Source organism: Cottoperca gobio, chromosome 15 (assembly GCF_900634415.1).
Source record: "Cottoperca gobio chromosome 15, fCotGob3.1, whole genome shotgun sequence".
In the NCBI taxonomy this organism is placed as follows: domain Eukaryota; kingdom Metazoa; phylum Chordata; class Actinopteri; order Perciformes; family Bovichtidae; genus Cottoperca; species Cottoperca gobio.
Genome location: NC_041369.1, coordinates 11,463,819 through 11,489,129, shown reverse-complemented (window position 1 = coordinate 11,489,129; position 25,311 = coordinate 11,463,819). Strand labels below are relative to the sequence as shown.

Below are 25,311 nucleotides of genomic sequence, written 5' to 3'. Positions count from 1 at the left end.
GACTTCACCAAGGTCCTTTTTTTCCTGCCTTACCCAGTCATCAGACTATTTTCTTTTTTGCACGTCTTGAGAAATGATTATTTTCTATCTCCTTTACTTTCTACAGGGGGAGCGAGGAGCTCCAGGGCTGCAAGGCTTCAAGGTAACTTGTTGAAGACTTAGTACTTACACTATAACTTGAGAATCAATATCCACCTCCAACAAAACAAGGCTCCAAAGTATTATATGTCCATTGAGTATCACTCTGTGTAGCCCTCCGCAGTGTCACAACAGGGTAGGTATGTAAAGAGCACACAGATTGGTGATCAAAGCCCTTTTTATTGTAGAAATATTCTTTCTCTGACATACAGTAAGTCCTGAGCGAGACAGCGACGCTATAACCTGCCAGAGATTAAAGATATCCATTTTCTTTTGCTTTTGAGCTGTTGTCAGAGAGCCTAACGTTTGTCATGACAAACTACAGTAATTATCTTCCACCTTTACTCCTTTCTGTTGACTTCTATGTCTCGGCAAACTTTTGTGTCTTGAATTTAGATATTCTATTGTGACAAGCCTAATGTTTTTCTCCTCCATGTTCCTGCCTCCCCATAACTGGCTCTCACTCACCCTTTGTTGGTGCTGTAACAGGGAACCATCGGGCCGTCGGGACTAAAAGGAGATCAAGGACCGGAGGTGAGACTTTGTATTTCTCTCATGTCAGCTGTGCCACTTACAATAGGTCAGACGGAGAAATATAACAGCCCGCTGAACATAAACAACTGTGAGACAAAGTCTACTTAAGTATCGGTCTTTCATAGAACTGGGAGGAAATGTAAACATCCCGCTATATTCACAGTTTCGCTTCAGAATAGGATATTTGAGAGATGAATGCAAACGAATAATTGCATATTACAATTTTTCAACAAGCTAATTCTTCGTTAACACAAGTATTCTAAATGCATTCTCTGTAAACCAACTCATTGAAAACTCTTACCATTGAGGATACTTAATCAGTAAGCATGAAAACACTTGTGTCCTCCTTCACTTAGTTCGACTGTATCGTTTGACATAAGCTCAGTTTCCATGGTAATATGTGGATCGTTCAGTTCATCCACATACACAAAGATGATACAAATAATGAGTTGTAATGGTGAATGCATATAAAGAGCTTATCTAGAACGACAGCATAGCCGGCATATAAGCTTGTATTTGAAATAACATGCGTGTGTGTGTGCAGACCTACTGCTGCTCAGTCGTGATGATATCCTCGGCATACAGTACAGTAATTGCTATGAAACTATCCATGGTGTTATTAAAAAGGTAGCGGGGGGGGGGGCCACTTAAACTACACTGCTTTTTGAAATGCTCTCGAAAGTCGTGTCCACAGTGAAGCTGACTGGGCTGTAACATTTGAAAGCCCAGGCAATTCTTCCACCAAACAAAAGGAGAAAATATCCCAAAGTATTGGTTTTTCTTTGTGTTTTGCCAGGGCAAGCAAGGCCTGCCTGGACTCACAGGACTCCCAGGCGAGCCAGTAAGTATATTGGCGCTAAACACGAGCGCTTCATGTCAAGCCTTCCTTTCTTTCATTGCCTTATCTGTCACCTTGCCATATCCTCTTCTCTCTAACTCAGGCTGCCAAAATGAAAGATAGAGATAAACAGATAAACCTCAACAGACAGAGAGGAAGTAGGGAGAGTCCAGAATTTTTACACAGACGATCAGTAATCAAATTTAAGAATTAATTAGTGGAAAGAGGCAAATCTTAGCGCTTTATGCCAGGAACGGAGGCAGAGGCTCAATCTGTTCTCCACACCTGCTTCAGTAATGAGCATCTGTCTTTACTCAAAAGTAGGGAGGGAAAAGAGGCATTTCATAAATCCTGGCTAAGGGAAATTATGTTGGAACACGGCAGCCTGCTGAAGCAGTGAGGAGGAGGAGATAAATGTGTGTGAGGAGATGAAGGCCTGGTGATAGATGTATCTCTTTTCACCACTATTTACAGGGCTCGCCAGGGGAGTCAGGGGTGTCTGGAAGAAATGGCCTGAAAGGAGAAAAGGTAAACTTCAAATCAAGTTCTCACCTCAACAGACAAATATGAAGCTATGATGTTTTATCACAGGGTGAACATGCGAGACAACTTGTGAATATACCTTTCAGATTACTCGCCATGCCTGCCTTTCTCAATCGTGTTGTTACTTTGTGTTCCAGACTCGGATGCCTCCGACTACTCTGTTATTTGTAAATAAATTCCTTCTCGCAGTGAAAGTGGAAAAGTGTACAGTTGACATGCATATAGGGTTTTTCACCTGTCAAAATAAACAAAGCTGTACACAAGACTCCCCACCCACTGGAGTCACTGTGTTACACGCAAGGGCAGAGAAATGAAACCTAAAGTGTTTAAGCCTCCTACATCCATTCACATCTCCTTTGCCATCTTTGCTGTACTGAACATTCATGTGGTAGTCGATAAATATGAAAAAACAAACAATGCCTGTACGCTAAATATGAATCTGATGCCAGAAGATCTTAACTTAGCCTGAGAGCATGAGGCCTAGCTCCTGCCATCTCTGTGGATACATTAATAGGCTAATAGACTCTGTTCTGTTCTGTTCTAAGGCACAGCGATGCTTTAAGCTAAATGCTAACGTCAGCATGCTAACATGCTCACAGAGAGATAATGTTTATCATGCTCACCATCGTAAATTTAACATTTTAGCATGCTAATATTTGCTAATTAGTGCTCAAGGCAAAGTATAGCTGAGGCTGATGGGAATGCCTTTAGCTTTTCAGGCATTTGAGTATAAACTGAAGTATTGGGAAAATATCTAGTGATGACGCTAAAGACAAAGTCAGAGGATCACCAAAGTCAGTAGGATTCATTCTCGGGGGACCAAAAATATTTTTACAAAATTTAAGCGCAACCCATCTGAGTTGAGACCAGAATTGGTTGACCAACTGACCACTTGCGTTGCTAAAAGACAATAGCGCTGAAGCACTAAAGTGCATAGTGCAAGTTCATTTTAGGGAATAAATAAAAATGAAGAAATGTTCCTCATTTGGTAACATGAAACTTGTATCCATGACAAGAGTCACCAAATATATTTGAGGCAGGAAACGTAAAGCAGATGCTGCTGTTTCTGCCTTGTGGGCAGCAATTTCCAGCCTACAAACTTGATGGTTTTGTAAGGGTCCATGCAGTGCCAAAAGCTGTCCCCTCTAACAATCAGTGTAAATGTACGTATTGATGTACAAAATGATTCTGGTAAATGCTGTGTGCCCCTGCTTCAGCCTCCAGACTCTTCCTTGTTCACCTCCCGGAGTGTAATACAGCACATCCTTTCCATTGTTGAGATGACACAGCCAGACTGAAATGTTGTCTAGGAAGAAACCTCTGACTACTGTCTCTCTTTCTGTTTGTAGGGGGACTTTGGTGCAGTGATAGGGCCACAGGGACCTAAGGGTGAGCCTGGAGTTGGATATATGGTGGGTACCATATCAAGTTTAGACACTAACTTTCAACTGACCTTGTTGGTTTCAGCCTTCGAGTCACAGGACGCAAAAGTAGAAACTGTGTACAACCGGGAAATAGCAATTCAACAGAAATTCAGCTGGAACAGCAGCAGACATGTACAGGAAACTAGCTCTTCTGGCTTCCTAGCTGCCATGACATTATGGAGATGCAATGCCATTAAGTAATCCACCACTGGATAACCCCAGCCTGGGTAATCACCTATCCTCCCACTTTGCAGCTTATTGCTGTTGAAGCACTCTCTTTTATGGACACGGCTTTACATTTAGAAATGTTCATTATAGCATCCCCAAAAATCGGCTCATGTGCAGCCTCAGTCCTGGTTGACGACGTTTGCACTCCTCAATCACCGGCAAGTGCTCTATGGCTTTAAACAATCATGTTTGTTTGTGTGTGTGGAAACGCTGAAGTGAACATTGAGCCAGACTTCAGACCTACTAATCAAGCAAGGGGTAGTGTGGTCAGTTGAGCAGTAATAAGGGAAAGATTGCATTCAGGCAGAAGTATTTAAACCTCTTTAATGTACTCCAGCACTGGGATTGGAAAAGAGGGCAATATATGTATGTGTAAGTGTCAAGGGAGAGATCTCTACAGCAGGCCAATGACCTCGTGTTGTTTCATAGTTCAAAAGCTAAACAAAGAGAGCTATTTATCATTACCAGAGGATGTCCTTCTGCATAGATCCATCTCTGTTCAGAGGCCTTGGAGGACAATGGATCCTCTAAATGTTATGATCTTTGTTATGTAAGACGAAGAAAAAGGAAAAAAGCATTAAACACAAGTTACTGCAGATGGTCTGAGGATCTTTATTGAGTCAGCCTGCTCAAGAAGTGAACGTCACTTTATTGAATTTGCCTTTAAATGAATAATGAGCAATTAGCCTTTTAATTTATTTTATTATTTGCATAGATTAACAATCTCCTTCTACTCTCAAGTACTGATATAAAGGTTTTGTTTTAGCAGAGTGCAAGTGCATAATGTGTAATGTAACTAGAACAAAAAGGAATTGCAGTCATAGGATCATATTTTTAGTCTCAAAAGTTCTGCACTTCCCAAACTGCTGTGCTAGTTCAAATCCAACTTCTGCACAGCTAATTTACATTGTGCAATGTAGGACTTGTAACACGGATACATGCTGACCACAGAAATCAATGTCTCATCAGAACTGTACAGTAAATAATGCTTACAGTAGTCTCAATTCCAATCAAGGTTTTTCTCTGTGGTAGGGCATTATCAGGCTGCTTGTGTACACAGAAACTATTCAAAATGTTGTAAAAAGTAACAAACATGAGCTCACAATGCGACGCTGCGTTCAGATTGTTTGCAGTGTGGAGTGTAGCTCGTGCAGATTCAATATCCCTGTTTACATTCCAGCACTAGAACAGCTTTCTGGGGCTGCACCTCGGGTCTCAAAGTGAATTGCTGATGAATGTGCAGTGAATCCCTATTCTGATGTCTTCTTCCTGTTGTTTTGTAGAGCGATGGGTTGTCTCTAAGCAGAGGGTCTCGCGGGCCCAAGGTAAGAAGCACTGTGGTGGTGGAGCAACACCAACACAACCCGACCTAAGCTCAACTGCTCATTGTGTTAACTTCTGCACATAGATCAGTGGTATTTGTTGCAACTACAGTGTGTATGTTTTAAGTTAATACTGTTAATACTATCATGTTCAGGTACAGTTTACGTTAGTGTATGTCTCAGCCTTTATTGCCAGACTTCATTCCAAATATGTTCATTTGAATGGATTTTAAACTAATGTTATGTAATAGAACATTTTTTAATTTAAAGGGAAACTTTGCTGAGTTTAAACCGGCTGTGTTGGTGGCACCTGCAAATGAACGATGTTCGACATCCTTCTGCCGGTAAAAGTCAAATCGGCAAATGAGTGGGGATCTCCGGCGGCTGGTAACATGAATAGAAGCCGAACATCGTTCATTTGCACATGCCACAATTTCACAATTCAAGCAGATTGAAAGGTTCCCATTAACTATATGTCTCACTAAACATTGCCAAATGAGGTACCACAGTCTTGATTGAGCCTATGGCCCACTGATAAAGCCCTTGCATTTGCACTATTAGGAACTGGGTCTCTGTGGCGACATTCCCGGGAAAAATCACAAACGGGATGTTTGGATCTGAGATTAGTGTAATTACTGTTTATCGCCAGAGGTGCCGCCAAAGAGAACAAAAGAGATCTTCGAGATTAACTAACTAACTAGTTTTCATGAAACCAAAACGCCCACGTACTGTATGTGCTTACTTTTAAATTGTAGTAGAGTTTTCTCATGATATCAAGTTTGCTAGCAGGTTTGGAAAATAATGCACCTAATATATCCCAATTATCAAATTTGTTGTCATGAAAAAAATGTATCTAACATTTAAACATACTGTGTATCCCAACACATTCGCAAGTTAATATAAATAATGAACATGTGCATGCCATTGGCCTTGGACATCATTGTGTTTCTTATTCTTGAAAAAGCTACTTAAAGGCAAAACATAAAGGGAAAATGACTTCTGGCAGAATTTAAATAGTTAATGATCATGTAGTGCGGCAGCTCTCCATGACTTCTGTAATTACTTTCACTGACTGCTCCCTTGTATTTTGTCAGGGGGAGAGAGGTGTCCCAGGATTGCCAGGAGACCATGCTGAAAAAGGCGAACCTGGGGAGAATATCATAGGCTCGCCTGTGAGTATGATGTTGATTGGTCTGCATCTCCCACATTCATTACTCGGTTCAAACTACGATGCTTTCCGATTCTTTTCTTCAGGCATCCAATGAAAGAGATCCTCTTTGAATACCAAGATTAGTGTTCTTTAAATACACTCTCAGATGAAAACGCTGGTCATCACTGTGAGGTGCTGGCGTGTTGCACTCTGCCTTTGTCTTAGATATATATATAAATATATATATATATATATAGCTTTATATATATGTGCTCTGCAACGCTAGTTTGAACCTCACGCAGTTTTGATTGTGAGTGAGTCTGCTTTCATTTTTGAAATGCAGGATTGTTGGAGACAGAATCAATAGAGCAAAAGGTGTCTAACACAATTCCTTTATTGGATCCTGGGTGCTAGAGGGCAGATAGTGTTAACAAGATGTGTGATGTGTTTTTAGGGCCGCATGGGACCGTCGGGAAAGCCGGGTATTGAGGTATGTGGGAAAATCTCTGAATCCACAACACACAAACAACATGTTATTTTTCTGATGTTCAGCTTGTTGATGCTGTGGCGCCAGCAGTTTGAAATTATGTTACAATAGGAATAACACTGCAGTGGTTATAAGTTGTTATCTGGTTGTACAGAGCAAGATTGTTAGTGTCTAGGTGTTTTTCAGGGCCCTCGCGGACCACCAGGTTTATCTGGCCCTCCTGGAGCTCCAGGAAGAGAGGTAAGTGGGATCAGTGAGTCCTTCCACTCTTATTCACCCGTCACATATCTGCAGATAAAAGATTGCTGAAAGCATAAAAGAATGTCAGCTATCTTGTAGACGAACAAGTACAATGTATCACGGCTCCTGGACACAAATCCCCACCAGCTAAGAGGGGTGTGAAAGCACAGCTACAGCCTTGCATGTCTGTTTGATATAATAGCCAGGAGGATTGTTGACTCCTTTCTTTGTCTCAATTAAAGGGCTCCTCTGGTAGGCCAGGCCTCCCGGGACCTGCTGGACCCCCAGGTGAACCTGTAAGTGAGAATATCTAATTTTTGCTTTTTGCGGTTCAGCATCACTGATCTGCAATGAGAACAATGAGAACTACTGAGCTAACCCTAAAGTCAAAGTCACTATTCACGATGCAGCTCCAATTTTTTGGTAATTAGCAGCTCGTCCTGCTGTTCACTTTCGGACATCACTTTCAAGAAAATGTTGCCGTTTACGACAAATTGGCAGCACCCTGTTGTTAGCACATGTTTTCATCTCCTTCTTGTGGTTTCATGTGTTTCAAGAAGCAGCATTAACTATAGTTCTGATAGCTGTAGTGTGAGTATGATACCATTATTTTTGCCGCTGCTGCATCAAAGCCTTCTAAATGTAACAATTTAACCTATTTATATTCATGCATTGTAAAGACCCATGAAAGCCATTCATTGTCCTCTAACATGGGCTGCAATTCAAAATGTTTTCCTCAGCTCCAGAGAACAACAGCATTTTGAAGACGTGAGGAATCTTTCAACAATAAAGTTATTGAACGGTTTCTTCAAGCGTTGCAGATAAAAACTGAACATGAAACACTAAAACAAAAAATTGTTAAAAATGTTTGTGGTGAAAGGATGTTTAAGATGCTCGTCTAAATTGATGAGCAGTTTTGCAGACGCGGTTGTATCAAACAAACAACGGCAGAATATTTCCAACGCGTGAAAGATGTGTTAGCTCTGAAATTAAGACTGTTGTAATGTTTCATACATTTCTTTTCCCTTCTTTCTTTGACAGACTGCCCTGCCAATTGTTGGAGACATGAGTGCATTACTCAAGGTATTTTATATTCATAGTAATGATAATTACAGCTTTTCACAAACAATAACATGCAGAGGGGTGCCTGGGTTTGTAGTTGGACAAATTAACAACATTTCTTCATTTGAAAGAGTACAATTTGACTAATGTATGGATGCTATCAGTTAAGACAGATAGTAAAAGCCCTCGAGTGCCTCCATCAGGATGACTGCTGAAAAGAAATCCAGGCTTACTCATCCACTGCAGGTGCACAGTCAACAGTATGACAACATGTTTATTAAAGCCAATTAAGATAAGGATTTCTTAAGTATTTAGAAATAAATGAAATGTAAATATTATCTCCACAAATATTTATTACAGAGATTACTTCTCTGCAGTTTTGCAGAAATTATTGCTATGTGGCAATCTTCCTCCCACCATGTGAAGAGTCAGACGGAATTTCATATTAGTTCATTTCACAGCCATCATCCCGAGTGTGAAAAAGCTTTTGTGGTATTAATTGGTGTCACTAACCAAATATGTTTCTGTCTGCTTGAGGATGCTGCATGCTGGACACAAAAAAAACATACACATATAATGTAGGGGATGAATATACTGCATGGTGATAATACTGCACCAATCAGTCTTAATGGGGCAGCAATAACCAAGGGTCAGATTTGGAAAATGTGGTTATTCAACCCATTGAGTTTGTCTTATTATAATTAAACTAGCTTTACAATCTTTAAATGTCAGATATACAGTTATAACATTAACACCAGTGCAGATCGAAGATAAAAAAATGCTGAATCATCTGTGTGGCCATAACCCAGTGACAGCTTATCTGTGTCGCATTAAATTCACAAAAATGCTATATATGCTATATATCTAAATGTGGGAGCACAGCATGGCCTCGTATGCCTATAGGTTTATAGTAAGTAACCACGATGAAACCTGGTATTCACCACTGCTAAACATACTATTCTATGTATTTCAGATCTCTTGCAAAACCCAAAATAAGCCTTTAGGATTACCTCTCACTTCTCTTACTTCTAAAATGCTTTAATTTAATTTCCTCCGGTAGATTTCCCTTGTCACTTAAACCTTCACCTCCAATTACCAAACGCTAAATCATTTGGTGAGAATGCTGAAACACTCTTACCAAAGATTTGAAAGAAGTCTTGTCCCTAAAACCAGCAGACTTGCAGCTTATATCTTAATTTCCTCACTCTGAAAAGGGTATTGCCCCTAATTTTTTCATCAATCACTGACCAAATGCAGAATTTGCACGGGGACTGCGAGTCCAAAGCGTAATGTGAAACACTTTTCAGCCTTCAGTTTTTATTACCTGAGATTCTTTTGTGGCTGTTACCTTTCATAATGGCCGTTTTCCATCAAAGTCCATGCAAATTACTGATTTACTTGTATTTGTTATTGAAGCAGTTTAGTCACCTTACTTACTAACATTACCTGCATGACACCAATCAAATAACACTTTTTAATTGTTCATTTGTAATGCATGTCTACTCTGACAATAAATATAATGCCATTACGTGACTAATCATTCATAGCACCTCGATGACAAATTGACAAAATTACTTACATAAATTACATAATAATTACATTTTCCACTCAATTACCTTATTGTTTCTCTTATCATTCATGTGTAAATCCTCTGCTTATTTAGTTTTATTTAAAACATGTCCTTTGACTCTTGGAGGATAATTAGATGACAAGCAGGTACAGATTGTTTCCCCATTTTATATTTCAGACTCAGCTTCTTTTTAATGGTGCACTGTACCTGTTTCTACTGCCTCGCACTAATTTAGAGCTCCTAGCTTTTTCCTGGATTTGCAGTACCTATATCTAGACTGGATTAGGGACAATGGTATTTAAAATTCTCACCTAAATGTCACAATCAATGAGTTTGACAAAGTTCACCGCTCACCGAGACGAGAGGCACTCTTGGAGACACTCTTGGTGGGTTTACATTATTCTGCTCTGCAGACATTTAGAGAACACTTTGTGTCAGTTGGGGTCTTGTCCTCCACCCAGGGGATGTGACATAATAAAGGGCGAAAAATGCACTGCTCCAGCTCAAACTGACAAAATCTTATCTGTGCCACCACTTTTTGCTTCCTACTTTGCCTGCCATGGCAGAACGCCTGCAGTGTGTGCCAGACGAGAGTCCCAGGGCTTCCTGGGCAGAAGGGAGAGAAGGGGTCCAATGGAGCGCAAGGAGTAGAAGGCATGGTGGGAGAAAAGGTACAAGTAACTCATCAACATGGCAGGCAATTTGGAAGAGATGCTGTAAACATGTTAATGTGACAATGATACTTTGCATTGCATGACACTTGTTAAAAGCACTCTTGGGGCTGCTTAATAAATCATTTAAGAGCATGTGTGCTTACACCTATATTCATTGTGTACTTGTATCTTATACAGGGGGATCCTGGTGTAAGAGGTCCCATGGGTAACCCTGGGAAAGAAGGCCCAAAGGTAAGATGCAAGCAAATATCAGCAGTGAATATACTCACAAGACAACAAGATACATTTGTTATTGGAATTTTTTGTGTGGATCTAAATGAATGACTCATTACATCATTTGTTTATTAAGATGTGTGTGCAATCTAATGTATAGAGATTTACATTGACATACGCTTTTCATGAACAACCTCTTGGATTATCTCTGGAAGCCTAACCAGCTGTTCTACAACTCATATCATTCTGTGCACTCTCATGTGCCCGCTGCACAAGTTGTTGCTATGGATACAGTGTTCTACCCCAGAAAATGGGCTATGCAATTTTCAAGTCCTGTGCTGTAAGATGGGAAAAGACATGTTGAAGTTCACACCCATCAGCCTTTAGTTTTAGGCCTTTTTCCTTGTTTGATGAAAAACATGTTTCCGTCCCTCATGGGCTCTGCTTACCTGCAGGGAGTCAAAGGAGAGAGAGGGTTCCCAGGCCCAACGGGAGATAAAGGTGATGAGGTAAGGGAAAAAAATTGAAGCTAACTAAATGTATCGGGTAGTTATTTAACCATCCGGAAGTAACTGTGACATTGAGGTGTTTATTTTGTTTTTTTCAAAAGAATGTAAATATATTGTAATGTCCGCCTCGTCTTAAAGCCTGTCTACTAAAGTCTGTTTTCAAAAGACGCCATCAAAAGCTATGCACAGTGCTGCGTGTGCACTATGCCCTATCTTTTGCACTCCAAGGAGCCGCTTTATAAAGAACGTAGCCTGCCGTGTGTGTGTGCGTGTGTGTGTGTGTGTGTGTGTGTGTGTGTGTGTGTGTGTGTGTGTGTGTGTGTGTGTGTGTGTGTTAATTAAAAAACAAGCCACTCTTTAGAGGAGCTGAGAAGCATTTCATAGGTCAACTTTCAGCATTGAACTGCAATGGCAGGAGATTTTCATGAACAGGCAGACTTGTTAATATATTTTATAGGCTCAATAAAAACATGTTTTTATAGCCTTGTTGAAGTTTTTTTATCTTTCAATAATAAAAGAAATCATTGAGAGAAACATGTGCAATGACATCTGACGAACAGTACAGGATTGCCTCATCTGAACACATGAATAAAGACATGCTGCATGTAGATGATGGAATGTAACACAGGTTCTGCATCGTCAGAGATGCTTTAAAGATCAGAACATGTGAACATGTGAACATAATCCCAGTAGTCATTGCAGTGAGTAGAAACGTTCTGTCATTCATCCTCTCTACAGTATAGGTGCATGCTCTATGTGCTGTGTCAAGCTTCAGTCTGTGGGGTAAATGTTAAGATAATGTGTGTGTGCGCGTGTGCGTGTGCGTCTTTCTGTCTGTTCGATGCTAATCTCGCATGCTACCGGACCCATCAGCCTAATAGTCTTTGTGCTCATTTATGACTGTTTGCCCATGGAAAATTTTTGAAAAACCAATTCTATGCCATTATTGACCGCTGACGCCTCGCTGCTCTCAACCGGCTAGTAGGTGATCAACAACTGCTTCAGTAGCCAAAGGCAATTCTGGCAATTGGCTAGTCTGAAAACAAGCCTTACCTAGTTCATTCGTGTCCACATGTTGGCCTTTGTCATGGCACAAACAACGGAAGAAAAGTTTGGTCTCATTTTGAGCCAAAGAATCTATAGATTAGATATTATGATCCACTAAAGTTAAGCACAATACAAGATGACTAAATCCATCTTTTTGTACTTGCATCTTGACTTTAAGGGAGCCAGGATGGACAAGTTAGAGAGTTTCAACCCTTCTTTGTTTGGCCTCTACTTTTCTAGTTTCATCAGCGATCGCTGCTTGCTCATGGAGTCCTAGAAAGCTGTTCCAGGCATCAAGAAATGTGGACCACTAAATTACAATACATATGTAAAATTGTATACTGTAAATCCAATGTGGCTGTAAAATATGAAGATAAATATTCTGTTACAATAGTGACACATTATATTTTTAAATGGTGATCCACTTTGTCTCCTCCAGGGGCCTTTAGGAGTATCAGGACTTCCTGGTGTGACCGGTCGTACAGGGTCCCCGGTAAGAAGCCTGTCTTAATGTGTACTGATATTATATAGAATCTCTTTCATTATTTTATGACACAAAGTACCTTTTTATAGTTACAGGTCTGTGTCTCGAGATGTGCGAGTCCTTTTTTTTGATGTTCATGCTTAAAACAGGATGCTGTTCTGTTTGCAGGGGCTTATGGGTAGACCCGGGCCAATGGGCCAACTAGGCGGAAAAGGAGAAAGAGTAAGTCTGTTTACTATTTAAAGCATTTATCTATATAATGTAGGTAGTGTGTAGGTCTTCATGCGCTTTATATACAGTAAAGTAATGTAAACGCTATTTGACTTACTTAAAACTCTTTATTTGCTTATTTGCATTCAAAGTATTCAGATTTAATTAGTTATAAATATATTTTCTGTATGTTTTTTCCCCATTAAAACGTAGTTATCATAAATGTTGAACATAGATTGGCAAAATGAAAAACAAAATGACTCAAATTCCCATAATAAAAAAATGATAAAGATTTGTTAAAAAAAACAAAATAAATCAGGGATTTTAGTTTTTTCCAAATGGATCAAATCTCCTATTCAAAGTGTATGAATCGGAGATTTAATTTGATTAGCTTAATGATATTCCCTCTTCCACAGACATGTTTAACAATTCCTCTGGTTTGTTTTTGGCAGGGGAACGAAGGATCCCCGGGCATACCAGGGCTTCCAGGGCCTCCGGTAAGTTCCTCGTGCCTCAACAACAGCCAGATGGTGAAAACCTCCGTAAAGGTCATAGGTTCCATGTCGCCCTACATGTGCGCTTAAATAAATGGTATTGTTTCTTTGTTACACAAGCTAACCTTCTTCATTCACTTACGGCTACATCATTATAGCCATCTATTCAACACACTTGACACACTGAAAAAAATTCAATCAACTTGTTTTTCTCAGCACTAACCACACATTCTTTTCCCATGATTAAGTAAAGGTTAAAGCCAAAGCCTTGGCTTGGCACCTCTTCCTACACAAATGACCATCAGTGCATTTTATATATTGCACAGTCCAAGGATATTCAGTGTAACAAGAAAAACATAACTGACACACAAGCACAAATATGATGAAATTATGGCGACCTGCTCAACGGCGTAGACTCCTTCTTGTACCCTTTAAAAGGCCAGTGAGTAAGCACTTTCAAAGGCGAATCTATAATTCATCAGCCGTCCCCTTGAACCTGCAGTACCCCCCACACCCTGGTCTCATAAACTGCTCTCTGGGAGGACAGGGGATGGCTCAGTGGCCTGAAAAGGGCACAGGCGTCCGCTTGCTTCTAAATGAGAACCTTGACTCCTTCTACATTTACAATAGCTGCCCTCTACCAATCTGTCATGGGAAAAACACTATTTTTATGTTCTACTCTATACTACCCAAGAAGACCAGCTTACCTACCGGTAGTTCTCATACCCGAATCTCTTTTAATCAGTGTGCTCTTTTGTATTTCAGAAATACTCTCGTTTTCTGAATTACCACTGGCTCAAGGATTATTAAGTCTACTTCTCTCTGTTTTTCCTCTTCCTTTCACTCCTCACTCTCTCGCACACTCCTTCCCTCTCTTTGTGTTTTCACCAAATGAGCTATTGATCTCTCTCATGTAGCTTTTTAAGAGCTTAACAGTGTAAAACTGCTCCAGACCTACTGTACAGTTGTGTAAAGACTCTTAGCGAGCCTAAAACTCACAGAACAATGAGGAAAGTCTCTGAGAGGAGAGGTGTAACTTACTGTTGATTGTGTTTCAGGGTGTACCCTACGTGGAGGGCAACGGGATGAGCGCTCTGTACAAGCTGCAGGTAAAGACTTTTCAAATGTCTCCAACTCGGCTATAATGGCATTGTGATTTATTGTATGCACGTCGGAAAATAATCTGTGCTCGTGGTTAAAATGTGTTTGACCGACATTGTAAAATATGTAGTCATAACATAAATAAAAAAAACATGTCTTTTCAGAGCAGTGGAGCTATTTTGGGAACCCCTGGAGCTCCTGGTGCTCCGGTAAGCATAATCATTGTTATGCCCGAAGCAAATCCTTTACAGTGTATTGTGTAGAAACGCTAGCACACAGGCATGCTGATACTGCATGAGTAACAGAACCTGTGAGAGCTGAATAGCAAACAACCTGACCAGCCCTGCAGTGTTATCCCGGCTGCTGAGACCCTATCACATTCCATCATGTTCATTGAGAGCTAGTGGTTGGTGAAGGCCAAGAGGCTTCCTGACTCTCAAACAGGTGTTTCGGACCCGCCCCAGGACACACAACATCATTGACATGCAAAATGGACTTAGACGTTCCATCCCTCCGCACGGTACCGAGCCAAAGTGAGGCGATTTGCTTATCGGCTCCCCCTGCTTCGCCTTATCACACAGTTTGTAATCTTGTCCAGTCTCCTGGGAGACGTTCATTAACAGGCCCTGCAGGGATCCATCCACCACAACGAACACTAAAGGCAGTGACAAAAAACAATAGACACTCCAATATCCCCCCGTGCACAATGCACATGAACCACAGCTCAATCTTGAGGATGCTTCACCCTGTACTGCATCTATCACAGCCCAACAGCTCCCCTGGAGCAACCAATAAGAGAGCATCTTCATCGGTGTTAAGAGGGACAAGAGGCCGCATGTATCAGTTACTCCTTTTTTTCTTTCTTTTTATGTAGAAAAATGCTGAAATTCTTGACATGACAATGTAAACATGCATGACCAGTGTTTGTAAAGCACATCCAGACTGGATTATATGATCCTGATCATCTTAAATCTTTCTTGACAATATAACACCGTGTAAGGCGTGATATACAGACAGACATTGTGAGACAAGAGAAGCAATGATGACTGCTATAAATTTGAATGACACTAACATACAGTAGCCACATGTCATTTCAGACTATATTTATGATTTGTACGGTAGCGGTTGTCTCATTCATGGGAGTAATCTGTCCTATCTTTCCTCTCTTTTCAGGGTTCCAAAGGAGATAAAGGATTTGCAGTGAGTTGAAGCTTTTCATTCTGCAATATCTTTTTATGAAGTATTTGTATTTTCTTGTGCTGCCCAAAACATTGAGAAGTCAGAGTTTCCAGTTGCTTTCTATCATTGTCTCTGTGGTTCTCTACAACATAAGTCAATACACCCTCCAGCCTGAGCACTTAACCACTCTCAGTAGAACTGCAACATACAGCGAAAAAAATGATCATGTCTCCTGCAAATATGAAACTGTTGTACCATATTGTCTTTCCAGTGGGAACTTGTCCCTGTCCTCCCCTCCCACTGATGCTCGAAAACAGTCCACGCAGACATAGAAACAATTCCACGCGTCTGCCATCAACTTGAATTCTTTATTCTCACGGGGCCAATTGCATTTTTTATTGTTTTGTTGCACAGTAATTTTTCACCAGGATGCTAATTTGACATTTTAATAAATTGTGTGAGCGGCTCCAGTGCTGTGGTGGAATTGCCCCAATCCGTCTCACAGCTGATCCTCTGGCTGGCCCACTCTTTCCTTAGTCGCACTCGCTTATTCATGACAATCTACATGTGTGACAATTACCTGCACAATCCGTCTATGTCAGCACCAGTTGCCCCTCTTTTCTGTGTAATGGCATTTCCCATGGCAGCCTGAGCAAGATGAGGTAGATAGAGGCCATCACTTGCTCGAGCAGCGCGAATGGGCCTCTATTTTTAGTGCAGAAAGCCAGTCTGATTGTGATTGCCAAATGGGACTCTTTTCATATCCCATCTATAGTCTACAAGGTGTGGCAGCATGTGTCATAGATCATGTAATATAATACACCCAGGTTGAAGAATTGTTCTTTTAGGATTATCTTCATATTGACACATGAAGGGTAATATTAATACGTCTCCGAGAATATCGACAGGAGAGGTGGAAATGTACACAGTCTTAGCTCCAGCAGAATTTAATTCACTTGCCTTTATGTAGCTTTGATCTATATTTGCTTTTTTGTATGCGTAATGTTTACTGACAGCCTCGTAATGATATTATTTACCTTCCAGGAAGCTCATCACCAAACTCACCCTCCTATTGGGGAACGCAAAGAGGGGGAACGAACAACCCTTAGTCTATAGCAGTAGTGATTTTTTTGTCTTGACACAGCGACTGTTTTTCTCTCATAGGGTGATCCAGGGGCCATGGGATTACCCGGGCTTGAAGGGCTACCCGGTGCCAAGGTAAGCAACAGTATCAACTCAGAGAAGCATTTAATCTGCCTTGACCTAACCTGATTACAAAGTGAGGGAAAGTGCTTTCTCTGTACTTCATTCTCATTACAGAGCATTTAAAGAGTGTATTTCTGAAATGAGATATTCAGCTACAAGTACGAAACAATACAACGTGCGTGTGCGTGTGCGTGTGCGTGTGCGTGTGCGTGTGTGTGTGTGTAACGTTTCAGTTTCTGTGACATTCAGAGTAATTTATCCTTTTAGGGGAATACTGTCAAAGGTGTGATGTATGCAAAGTGTTTGCTGTTGAAATATGAAGAAGACTTAAGTTCTTAAGGAGTTTATCATATTTGTGAATTTTTTAAGTAGTTTTTTAAAAATGAAGCCTCTTTGCATTGCATTTGTCCAAACAGTGAGAATCCCAGGTGACAGTAATGTATTTGTATTCTTTATGTTATGTGTATGTCATCTATCTATCTATCCTTCTCTCAGGGTGATATTGGTTTGACAGGTCCACCTGGGATGCTTGGTCTTGCAGTAAGTTTTGTTTTTGTTTTCTCTTCTTCTTTAGATTAATTTACACTGCTGCTGGCAACAAGTCAATAATGTTTCATAAAGCTCACAGAATAACAACCATCAAAACAGAAGTCCCATAACACAACACTGCTTTTAAATAAGAGCTGGGGTATACATACACCTGTGGTCTGTTCAGTGGATTGTGTGTGTAGACTGGTTGGTGTATTATGAAGGGGAGGCTGCAGAGGTTCTGTAGATACGACACCATTGAGGACCTGTCAAACACGGCCTGTTCTCTTCCTATGTTGTGATTGACAGGGGAAGCCCGGCACTCCAGGAGAGTCAGGGATCCCAGGAGATTCGGTGAGCCTCAGCCTCTAACTCTCTTTGAGCTGTCAATCCATGCGTCATTCCTTTGTCACTGCCGACTGACACATTGTCTGCCTCTGTTCTCTGACAGGGTGAGAGGGGGCCGCTCGGAGAGACAGGATTCCCAGGGCCCGAGGGACCCCAAGGTGTTGCTGTAAGAATGCTACAGGAATTTTATTTGCTCTTCCCTATATAATCACTACTCAATGCAGCCAAAGCACCTTTTTTACCATTTATATGGGAGAAGAAAAGAGCATGATTCAAGGACTATATGGATAAATATGTATGTTGGCGATCACTTGTCCTGTAGATGATTGCAATCCTCCGTCTAATTACCATCAGAGATGGTTTCTGTAATTTTCCCTGTAAGCGCACAATGGAACAGTGTTCGCACAGCAATCAGGATCATTATCCCTTGGTTGAGATATCTCATTAACTGTGGAGATTACTAGGAGTGCAACAGTGCTGATCCAATCGAAAGTGGGGGCTAATACAAAATGTCTTTGTTTGTGTTGCACTCCTTGAGCAGGGGAGACCTGGAAAAGATGGAACTCCTGGATACGAGGTGAGTTGTGCGAACACGTTGCAAATCCCCTTATAGAAAGTGCTTTACATCCGCAGAGCTACAGAAAGATGGCACAGCAGATTTTTATCCCCCCACCTCGAGCTACAGCATCCTGAGTGCATTAAAGCTATTTGCATATTTGAGATTTTAACGATAAAAAAAACTAAATGAAATCCTGCAGATTTAAGGCTTTGTTGACTTTTTGTCTTTTTACTCTAATTATACAGTTAATGCTTCCAGGCAATGATAAAATGTTTGTAAAAGAGGGCAGTAGATACTTAGATTAAATATGCATTTTCCTGCCTGATAAACCTGGCTAAAATTGAAACAAATACTGCAGCAAAGTCTGCTTTTAGGTAGCTTATCAAATATATTGTACATTATTTACTTCATAATCACACGGAATGGGCTCACAGCATGCAGAACATATCTGCTCTGAATAGCCATTACTAACCCATTAAACAGGCTAATACCAAACTGGTTTGACTATGGAAATTACTGTTTTGCTCTCTGATTTACAAGATTTGTTTTCACCTTAATGATCACTTCTATTGTTTGCTTATTACTATTAGTTCATATTCTTCCATCAAAATTGCATAAAGCCCTTTTATTCAGTTTTATCCTTATGTCTTTTCTGCAATAGTGCCTGGCTTTTTGGTGGGGCAACAGTGCCATCTAGCAGGTGGCTTTGCCCATCTAGCGAGACTCCATGCACACTGCCATGAGGTTTAATATAATGCTCAGGGAAGCACATTTCAGTGGGCACGATGATAGATTTAAGCCTCCTTTTAGGCATTGGGGAATACAGAGTACTGCAGATTAAAGCAGGCAGGGGAGAACAGCATCACGGAGAGATGCCCGTTATAAAACCACATCATGCCAGATTGTCTTTTGCATGGCTCTTGTAATCCAGCAGGAAATTGATACAAAGACGCTCCCCAGGGGTATTGCTGTGAGCACGGTAAAGGGAAGCAATGAGGAGTGACAGGGAGGGATTGGACGACACAGGATGTTGTGACATGAAGGCAGAGGCAGGTATTTTTTCTGCCAGCTCCTACATACAGTAGAGGCAGCTGGTTGGAAAGCAGGGGAGTGATGCAGAGAAGCCATGACATTGCAGAAGGTGAACCACTGTTACAGGGAGATATTATACAAGCAATACACCTGAGCTGAGTGAGAAGCAATCAATGCACATCCATCTGAAACGTGTACATTTCTCAAAGTCAAGTAATTCTGGAAAAGCTCGCTCACGGTTTTTCTTTTCTTCAGGCAACAGGAACATTCTTCAAATATTATTGTAGATATGAGCAATATGCCAATATGGTGGCTTTAAATAATAGAAATCTCTGCTCTACGTGTACAGATTACAATAATGTAGAATTATGTGTGACCCTGGATGATACTGAACATCAATACTTCCTGTGTAGTGGGTGAAAAGCTTCAGGGTCAGCATAATTAATTTTCCCAATCATTTAGATGATACACATTGAGTCTTCTTTTACGACAACAAAGCCTTAAAATATGTGTGTCTGCTTTTTTCCTAAGGGATCTACAGGTACATCAGGGGACAGAGGATCCAAAGGAGAACGTGTAAGTAGCATCATTCCTGGTTTCCTAAAAAGATGTTGTTCTGACTATAATGCACAAAAAAGGTTGTGATGAATAGTAATGAAAGTCTTCACTTCAGCACAAATATGACTAATCCCCACGAGCACGTAAGCACTAGATAAAGGCATTTAACGCTCAGCGCAGTTTCCTATTGTATTTTAAAGCAAATTTAAAGAGCTCTGTCACACTTACGCAGTAATCTATTGCAAATAGAGGCTGCAAAATGAGGCTTTTAGCTTTATAGTTGGCAAAAGAACCTCAGGACAGGTGACTGACTGGACACATTAGGAGAAATAGGTCAGTGTGCACAGCATGTTAAGTGATACAGTTGTGTATGAGTCAGGCTGGAAAACAGTGATTGTTGGTGCAGCTTATGCCAGCCAGGAAATGTCGCTGAGACATGTCTGGGCTTCTTTACCGCAGGGTGATCCGGGGATTCCTGGAGAAAGAGGTGTTCAAGGCGAGAGGGGTCGTGGAGGAGACGCTGGCCCGTTTGGACAGATCGGATCACCGGGCCAAAAAGGAGATACTGGCTCTCCGGGACATTTGGAGAATTTAAACCTCTTGGTAATTTGTAAATTTGCAGATATCACCGATCAAACATACACTTTCCCTCCCCATAGATGATTAAAACCTTCATCAGCCTACTTCCATCCTGATGTTGTGTAACTAAGTTCTGTTCCTGCATGGAAGAAATGGTACAGCTACAGATTTCTGCATGAAACATCAAACAAGGCTGTGCAAGGGAGGTTGCTGTTCTCTTTCTGCTCAACGCTTCCCACTCCTCATCCAGGGGCAACAGAAGGTCAGAGAGGGAGGGAGATGGAGACAGAAAGAAAGACAGAGATATGTGGGCGTGCCTGGAGCTCCGCAGAGCAATGAAAACACCTCTGTGTGTCACAGACGTTTTACACATACTGTACGGAGTCACAACAGTTTTATAACAATCACAGCAGAGATGAAAAAAAAAGTTTGGAAAGATTCAAGGTCCAAGAATACTACCGTGTGCCAATGCTGGAAAAGCTCAAACAATGTGTGGCAGAGTATATATTGTTATACAGTGAGACGGCCTTGATAATACATTTAGAGGCATACTTTATATCTTAAGCGCAGAGTGCATTATTAAAGAATTGGACAGAAAGTAACACCAAGAAGTCTCTTTATAGAGTCATAATATCTCGTTTAATATTCCCCGACTGACTCCATTTTATTTCTAGCCGGATTTGAGGCGCAGATGTGATATTACAATGCAAGGTGGGATTTCACTGAAGAGTTAGAAAAGAGAAATTTCAGCAGTAATCTCTCCTCCCTTTCTCTCCTCATTGTTTTCAACACTGATGGGTTTCCACAAAGTGTCTAGTCGGGGTCTTTTAGTTGAAATACATGTCAATTTGATTTTCATGCTGCCTATTAACCATGAATGAAAGAGGTCTTATTCTTCTCCACTGCACACACAGGGTGATCCTGGCTTCATGGAAGAACTTAAAATGTTCATCAGAAATGAAGTATTGAGGGTCTTCGAAGGTACAAATTGTCCCAAATTAAATGTTTCATCTTTTCTCGCTACCTTCATTATTTTCCTTATTTTTCTGCATTGTGAATATGAATTCTTATATTTTCGTACCTTGTAGACAAGCTATCGAGCGCTGCTATGCCACAGAAGACGCATGCAGGGATCTTGGCTTCACAAGTCCACGGGCCTTCAGGACCTCCTGGAAAGGACGGGTTACCAGGACCTCCAGGAGAGCCTGGTCCTCATGGTCCTCATGGTAAGAGCTCAGGCTGCCAAACTGAACTGCAGGACGTTAACGCCGCCTCAGAAAAATAACCACTTCAGTTGAAATCTGAATTAGAAATAACACTCTTAACCTTTGTCTGCTCAGAACCATTGGAAACACTTAAATAACCCTTTGTTGTCTGATGTAATCATAATCTATATATGTAGTCAAACCCACACGTGCACGCCTCATTGGTGTTTAAGTGCACTGATGTGCCCGCAGCACATATTTAAAGATGCTTTTCTGTTTCTAAAGAGTTATGATGAAACATTGGAGCTGGATTGGGGTTGGGGGGTTGGGGGGGGGGGCACCAATATAGCTTGTATTTTGGGGATTCATGGGTATTTTTCTCTTGCTTTGACCCGTACATGAATGCAGACTGAGGGGCGGGAAGCAGAGGAAAGGCCAGGAGTGTGGTGTACAGCGGCTCTCGGGGAAATATGAAGACAAACGAAGAATTGGCTGTGAATAAGAGAAAGCATTATCAATGTGGACAGGAAAGAGCCCCAGTATTGATACCTCACTCCAGGAGAGAAAGCCTCTAAAGTAGAAAAGGAGCATAGTTAGGAAAAAGGGTGGATGTTCTTTATCAGACTGATACAACATTCTGACAGCTACAGCACTAATGGTTTGCTGGTCAGTCTTTATACCTCAAGCTTGCTTAGAATTGTATTGTGTCCGCAGCAGAACTACGGTGTCTTAACTTTTGAAGAGAGGGAGTGTGTTACGTTGTTGGTGCGGATCAAAGCACCACTGCATTGGCCTTTTTTTCTCTTTGAGCTTTGTATCTACCTCACATTATTCAAGACCACTTTAACCCACTGCTATATGATAAAAGGCTGCTTTCATTCATGAATAATGTAGTAAAAGTAGGCAACTACTCGACTATAAATATACGTGCTGTGGTAATGCCCTTTGCATTGCACATGTCTTTGATTTTGTTCAGCTTGTTTAATTTTTTTATGCTTCCAAAGAGTGTTTTATAGGTGATTCATAATGTAGCTTTGCAATAAATATGTATTGAAAACAAAGAGGAAAGTTTTTTTCCCTTGATAAATCAAAAATTCAACAACTTCTTAATTTTTCTTTCTTTGTTGATTTGTGCCTGCACTCAGCTGGGGAGAGAGTTCGGGGTAATATTTCCTCATTATTTCTCGTCATCCTCGACTGGAGACTATGCTCCTCTGAAATATCCAACTTGACTTCTTCTCCAATATGCCGAAATGAATTGTTTATGGAGAAAAATAACCCCTCTGTTGAATTCTTTTTTTTCTCCTCATGGTGTGATATCACATGGGTGGAAGTCTCAAACTGTTAGAGAATACCCATAAGGAGGCATGCTGAAGAGAATCATTTCTTTTTTGTTTGTTTTCCCTCCCTCCCCTGTTTTTTTATTAAGTGCTCATTTATCATTCTATTCATGTTTAACATTTGAGAGCGTAATGAAAAGATTCACTGATGTAAGTCCTTGTATTTAAGTGCATTTCATTTATTATTTTGGTTGTTTTAACATTCATTTTTTATTGTGTATTTCAGTGCATTCTGTATATGTATTAATACTGACTGAAACAAAGTGTCTGTTATTATATCAGACTGTAAAACTGTGCTTTAGAGCTGCTCTCCTTTGTGCTGTACTATATGGAAATATCAGTAAATATCCCTCAGTAATTGGCCTTTGATGGAACAGCTGCTCTAAGAAAGGTGTTTTTTTTTCTTTCTTCTTTTGTAAGGCATGGCACAATAAATAGATGCTCCTGTTAACACTGTTTACAACAGTGTACAACAGGTGCAACCCTATCAATCAAACATGAAAAACCACTCTGTGGCAATATTTTATATTAGCGTAATTTGTCCATTAGTGCCCGAGAAAAGAAAAAAAGAAGTGTTTTCAACCAAGTGCAGACGCAGTATGGTGCTTTCGATTTATCAGAGTGCACCAAAACAGTGTGCCACCCAAGCTTATTGCCCTGTATGCTATTCAGTATTTTTTTTGCTTAAGGTACAGTGCTCTTTTCTTCATGGATCGTCTCCTCCCTGAATGAATGCCCCAGGCTCTGTGAGTGTTGAAAGAAGTCTCATTATTGCGACAATGTGTGGATAGTCCCCTCTCTCTCCCTCTCTCTCTCTGAGACTCTGTTTTGGAGCATTCATAAGCCTATTTTTTCTGAGATTTTCTCTGACATGTAAGCGTCGAAGCGTTTCCCCTTTGGGCAGACGGTGCGATGCTTCATACTCCTGTCAATGTTTCTGATGCAGTCCGTGCAACCGCTGGTCCTGAGACTCCATTACTTTAAGTGCCTCGTGGGGAAATATTTTCACAGCCCCTCAAATTCATACTTGGTATGCTGCTGTACCGCAAAGACGTACCTGCTCTGCATGGAGTGAGAAAGACTTTGAATAGCATGTTTGTGTGCATATTGGTATACGCAATGCACTTGCTGGCCTTGAAGAGGAGTGTAAATGCTTTGATTTGATTCAGGTTCTTTTACTCATCAGCCTTTCTTTGACAGACTAAGCATGTCCTCGTGTTTGTCTCTACTTTCATCCTGGAGGTAATTATGCAGCAACCAAAACATTTATGTGGAGAAACAATTAAAAATAAAAAGCTTTATGAGCATGTCCCCCCCCCCCCCCCCCCCCCCCATAGTGACTTACGTCTCTGAGTCTAGTTGTCTCATGTTGACAGGATTTTTAAAATAGATCAATCTTTTCACTCTCCAAAGTGACCCACATATCTGAGCTCCAATTGAAAAAAAGCCTCTCTGCTCTGTTTTAAATCCTTCAAAGACGTGCACTTGTTGCCTTGTTGTTGACCGTAAGCTGTACAAGCCAGCAACGCCTGCTTCTTCGAACGTTAACGTACAGATGGCTTGTTTGATGATTTCCATTTTTGGACAGGATATCAGCACGTCTTTCATTATCAAAGGTTTAGGATTGAAACTGGGATTCCAGGGTAGCCTGTTTGTACATCGACTACCAAAGCTGCTCTTATTAAAATAAGTGCAGACTTGAAGGCCTTACATTGCCTCCATAATGTTGATATTTATATCATCAAGAAGCCAATCTGTACGAATCGCTGGACAGATACAAAGAATCGTTATCTTGACAGTTGGATTTTTACATGTTGTCGCATTTGTACTAAACTTACCAACTGTGCTACGACGCTCCGTAAACTTGACGCCGCACACTTTCTATCTTGGCAGTTTTTGTGCTCAGCCAGTTTGTTGTGTCTGTCCTCAGGGTACAGGGGTCAGAAAGGAGAACGGGGTCAGCTTGGTCTGGGGTTACCAGGAGATCCAGGATCCACGGGGCCACGAGGTAAGAGACATTTTAGTTTGTACTCTTAATGTTATGTCATTTGTGTATTTTTTTAAACGCTGCAAGGACTGGTCCAAGACGATGTGTTTCAAGTTATTTTGGTTTCTATTGGATACTTTCAACTGCATATTTATAAAACAAAAACTTACAGCTTATACAAAAGTTTATATCAACAAGGGTTTAAATGACTGTGTGTATAGTAAAAAGATCATACTTTGTGATTAGCCCACAGAGACGTTGGTCTTTGTTCGACAAGCATCACGATGCTAAAAAGAGATGTTTCCCTCAGTAGTTGGTGGAGACCAAAACAGAGCTCAAAGGACAGTGAATATTGAACTTACATTCATCCGGTGGAGAGAAACACAACTCCAAATGAGTTTCTCTGTACTACAATATGTCAAAAATGATTGCTGCTTTAGATCTTTATTCTAAGATTTGAACTTTGACGGAATAAAAAACAAAACTTTTTAGTTCCCATCAGCCAAAGACCTGTAACACATA

General features: G+C 40.8%; 1 protein-coding gene across 5 annotated transcripts in view; it reads left to right on the top strand.

Moving 5' to 3' along the window:
• The window catches only part of LOC115020019 (collagen alpha-1(XIX) chain), a 92,507-nt gene that overhangs the window by 64,445 nt on the left and 2,751 nt on the right, over positions 1 to 25,311 (top strand). For 2 of the 5 annotated variants that reach the window (XM_029449850.1, XM_029449849.1), the window contains 30 exons: positions 107 to 142; positions 628 to 672; positions 1,469 to 1,513; positions 1,985 to 2,038; positions 3,403 to 3,465; positions 4,989 to 5,030; positions 6,122 to 6,199; positions 6,632 to 6,667; positions 6,851 to 6,904; positions 7,147 to 7,200; positions 7,946 to 7,987; positions 10,103 to 10,207; positions 10,388 to 10,441; positions 10,879 to 10,932; positions 12,419 to 12,472; positions 12,632 to 12,685; positions 13,126 to 13,170; positions 14,226 to 14,276; positions 14,433 to 14,477; positions 15,442 to 15,468; positions 16,612 to 16,665; positions 17,149 to 17,193; positions 17,491 to 17,535; positions 17,633 to 17,695; positions 18,071 to 18,106; positions 19,652 to 19,696; positions 20,138 to 20,281; positions 21,172 to 21,238; positions 21,346 to 21,483; positions 24,733 to 24,810. In XM_029449850.1, coding sequence (XP_029305710.1) covers positions 107 to 142; positions 628 to 672; positions 1,469 to 1,513; positions 1,985 to 2,038; positions 3,403 to 3,465; positions 4,989 to 5,030; positions 6,122 to 6,199; positions 6,632 to 6,667; positions 6,851 to 6,904; positions 7,147 to 7,200; positions 7,946 to 7,987; positions 10,103 to 10,207; positions 10,388 to 10,441; positions 10,879 to 10,932; positions 12,419 to 12,472; positions 12,632 to 12,685; positions 13,126 to 13,170; positions 14,226 to 14,276; positions 14,433 to 14,477; positions 15,442 to 15,468; positions 16,612 to 16,665; positions 17,149 to 17,193; positions 17,491 to 17,535; positions 17,633 to 17,695; positions 18,071 to 18,106; positions 19,652 to 19,696; positions 20,138 to 20,281; positions 21,172 to 21,238; positions 21,346 to 21,483; positions 24,733 to 24,810 — 1,753 coding nt within the window. Of the gene's footprint in view, positions 1 to 106; positions 143 to 627; positions 673 to 1,468; positions 1,514 to 1,984; positions 2,039 to 3,402; positions 3,466 to 4,988; positions 5,031 to 6,121; positions 6,200 to 6,631; positions 6,668 to 6,850; positions 6,905 to 7,146; positions 7,201 to 7,945; positions 7,988 to 10,102; positions 10,208 to 10,387; positions 10,442 to 10,878; positions 10,933 to 12,418; positions 12,473 to 12,631; positions 12,686 to 13,125; positions 13,171 to 14,225; positions 14,277 to 14,432; positions 14,478 to 15,441; positions 15,469 to 16,611; positions 16,666 to 17,148; positions 17,194 to 17,490; positions 17,536 to 17,632; positions 17,696 to 18,070; positions 18,107 to 19,019; positions 19,525 to 19,651; positions 19,697 to 20,137; positions 20,282 to 21,171; positions 21,239 to 21,345; positions 21,484 to 21,870; positions 22,733 to 24,732; positions 24,811 to 25,311 lie in introns of those variants that run through there. The other 3 variants (XM_029449851.1, XM_029449853.1, XM_029449852.1) reach the window with 3 other exon arrangements.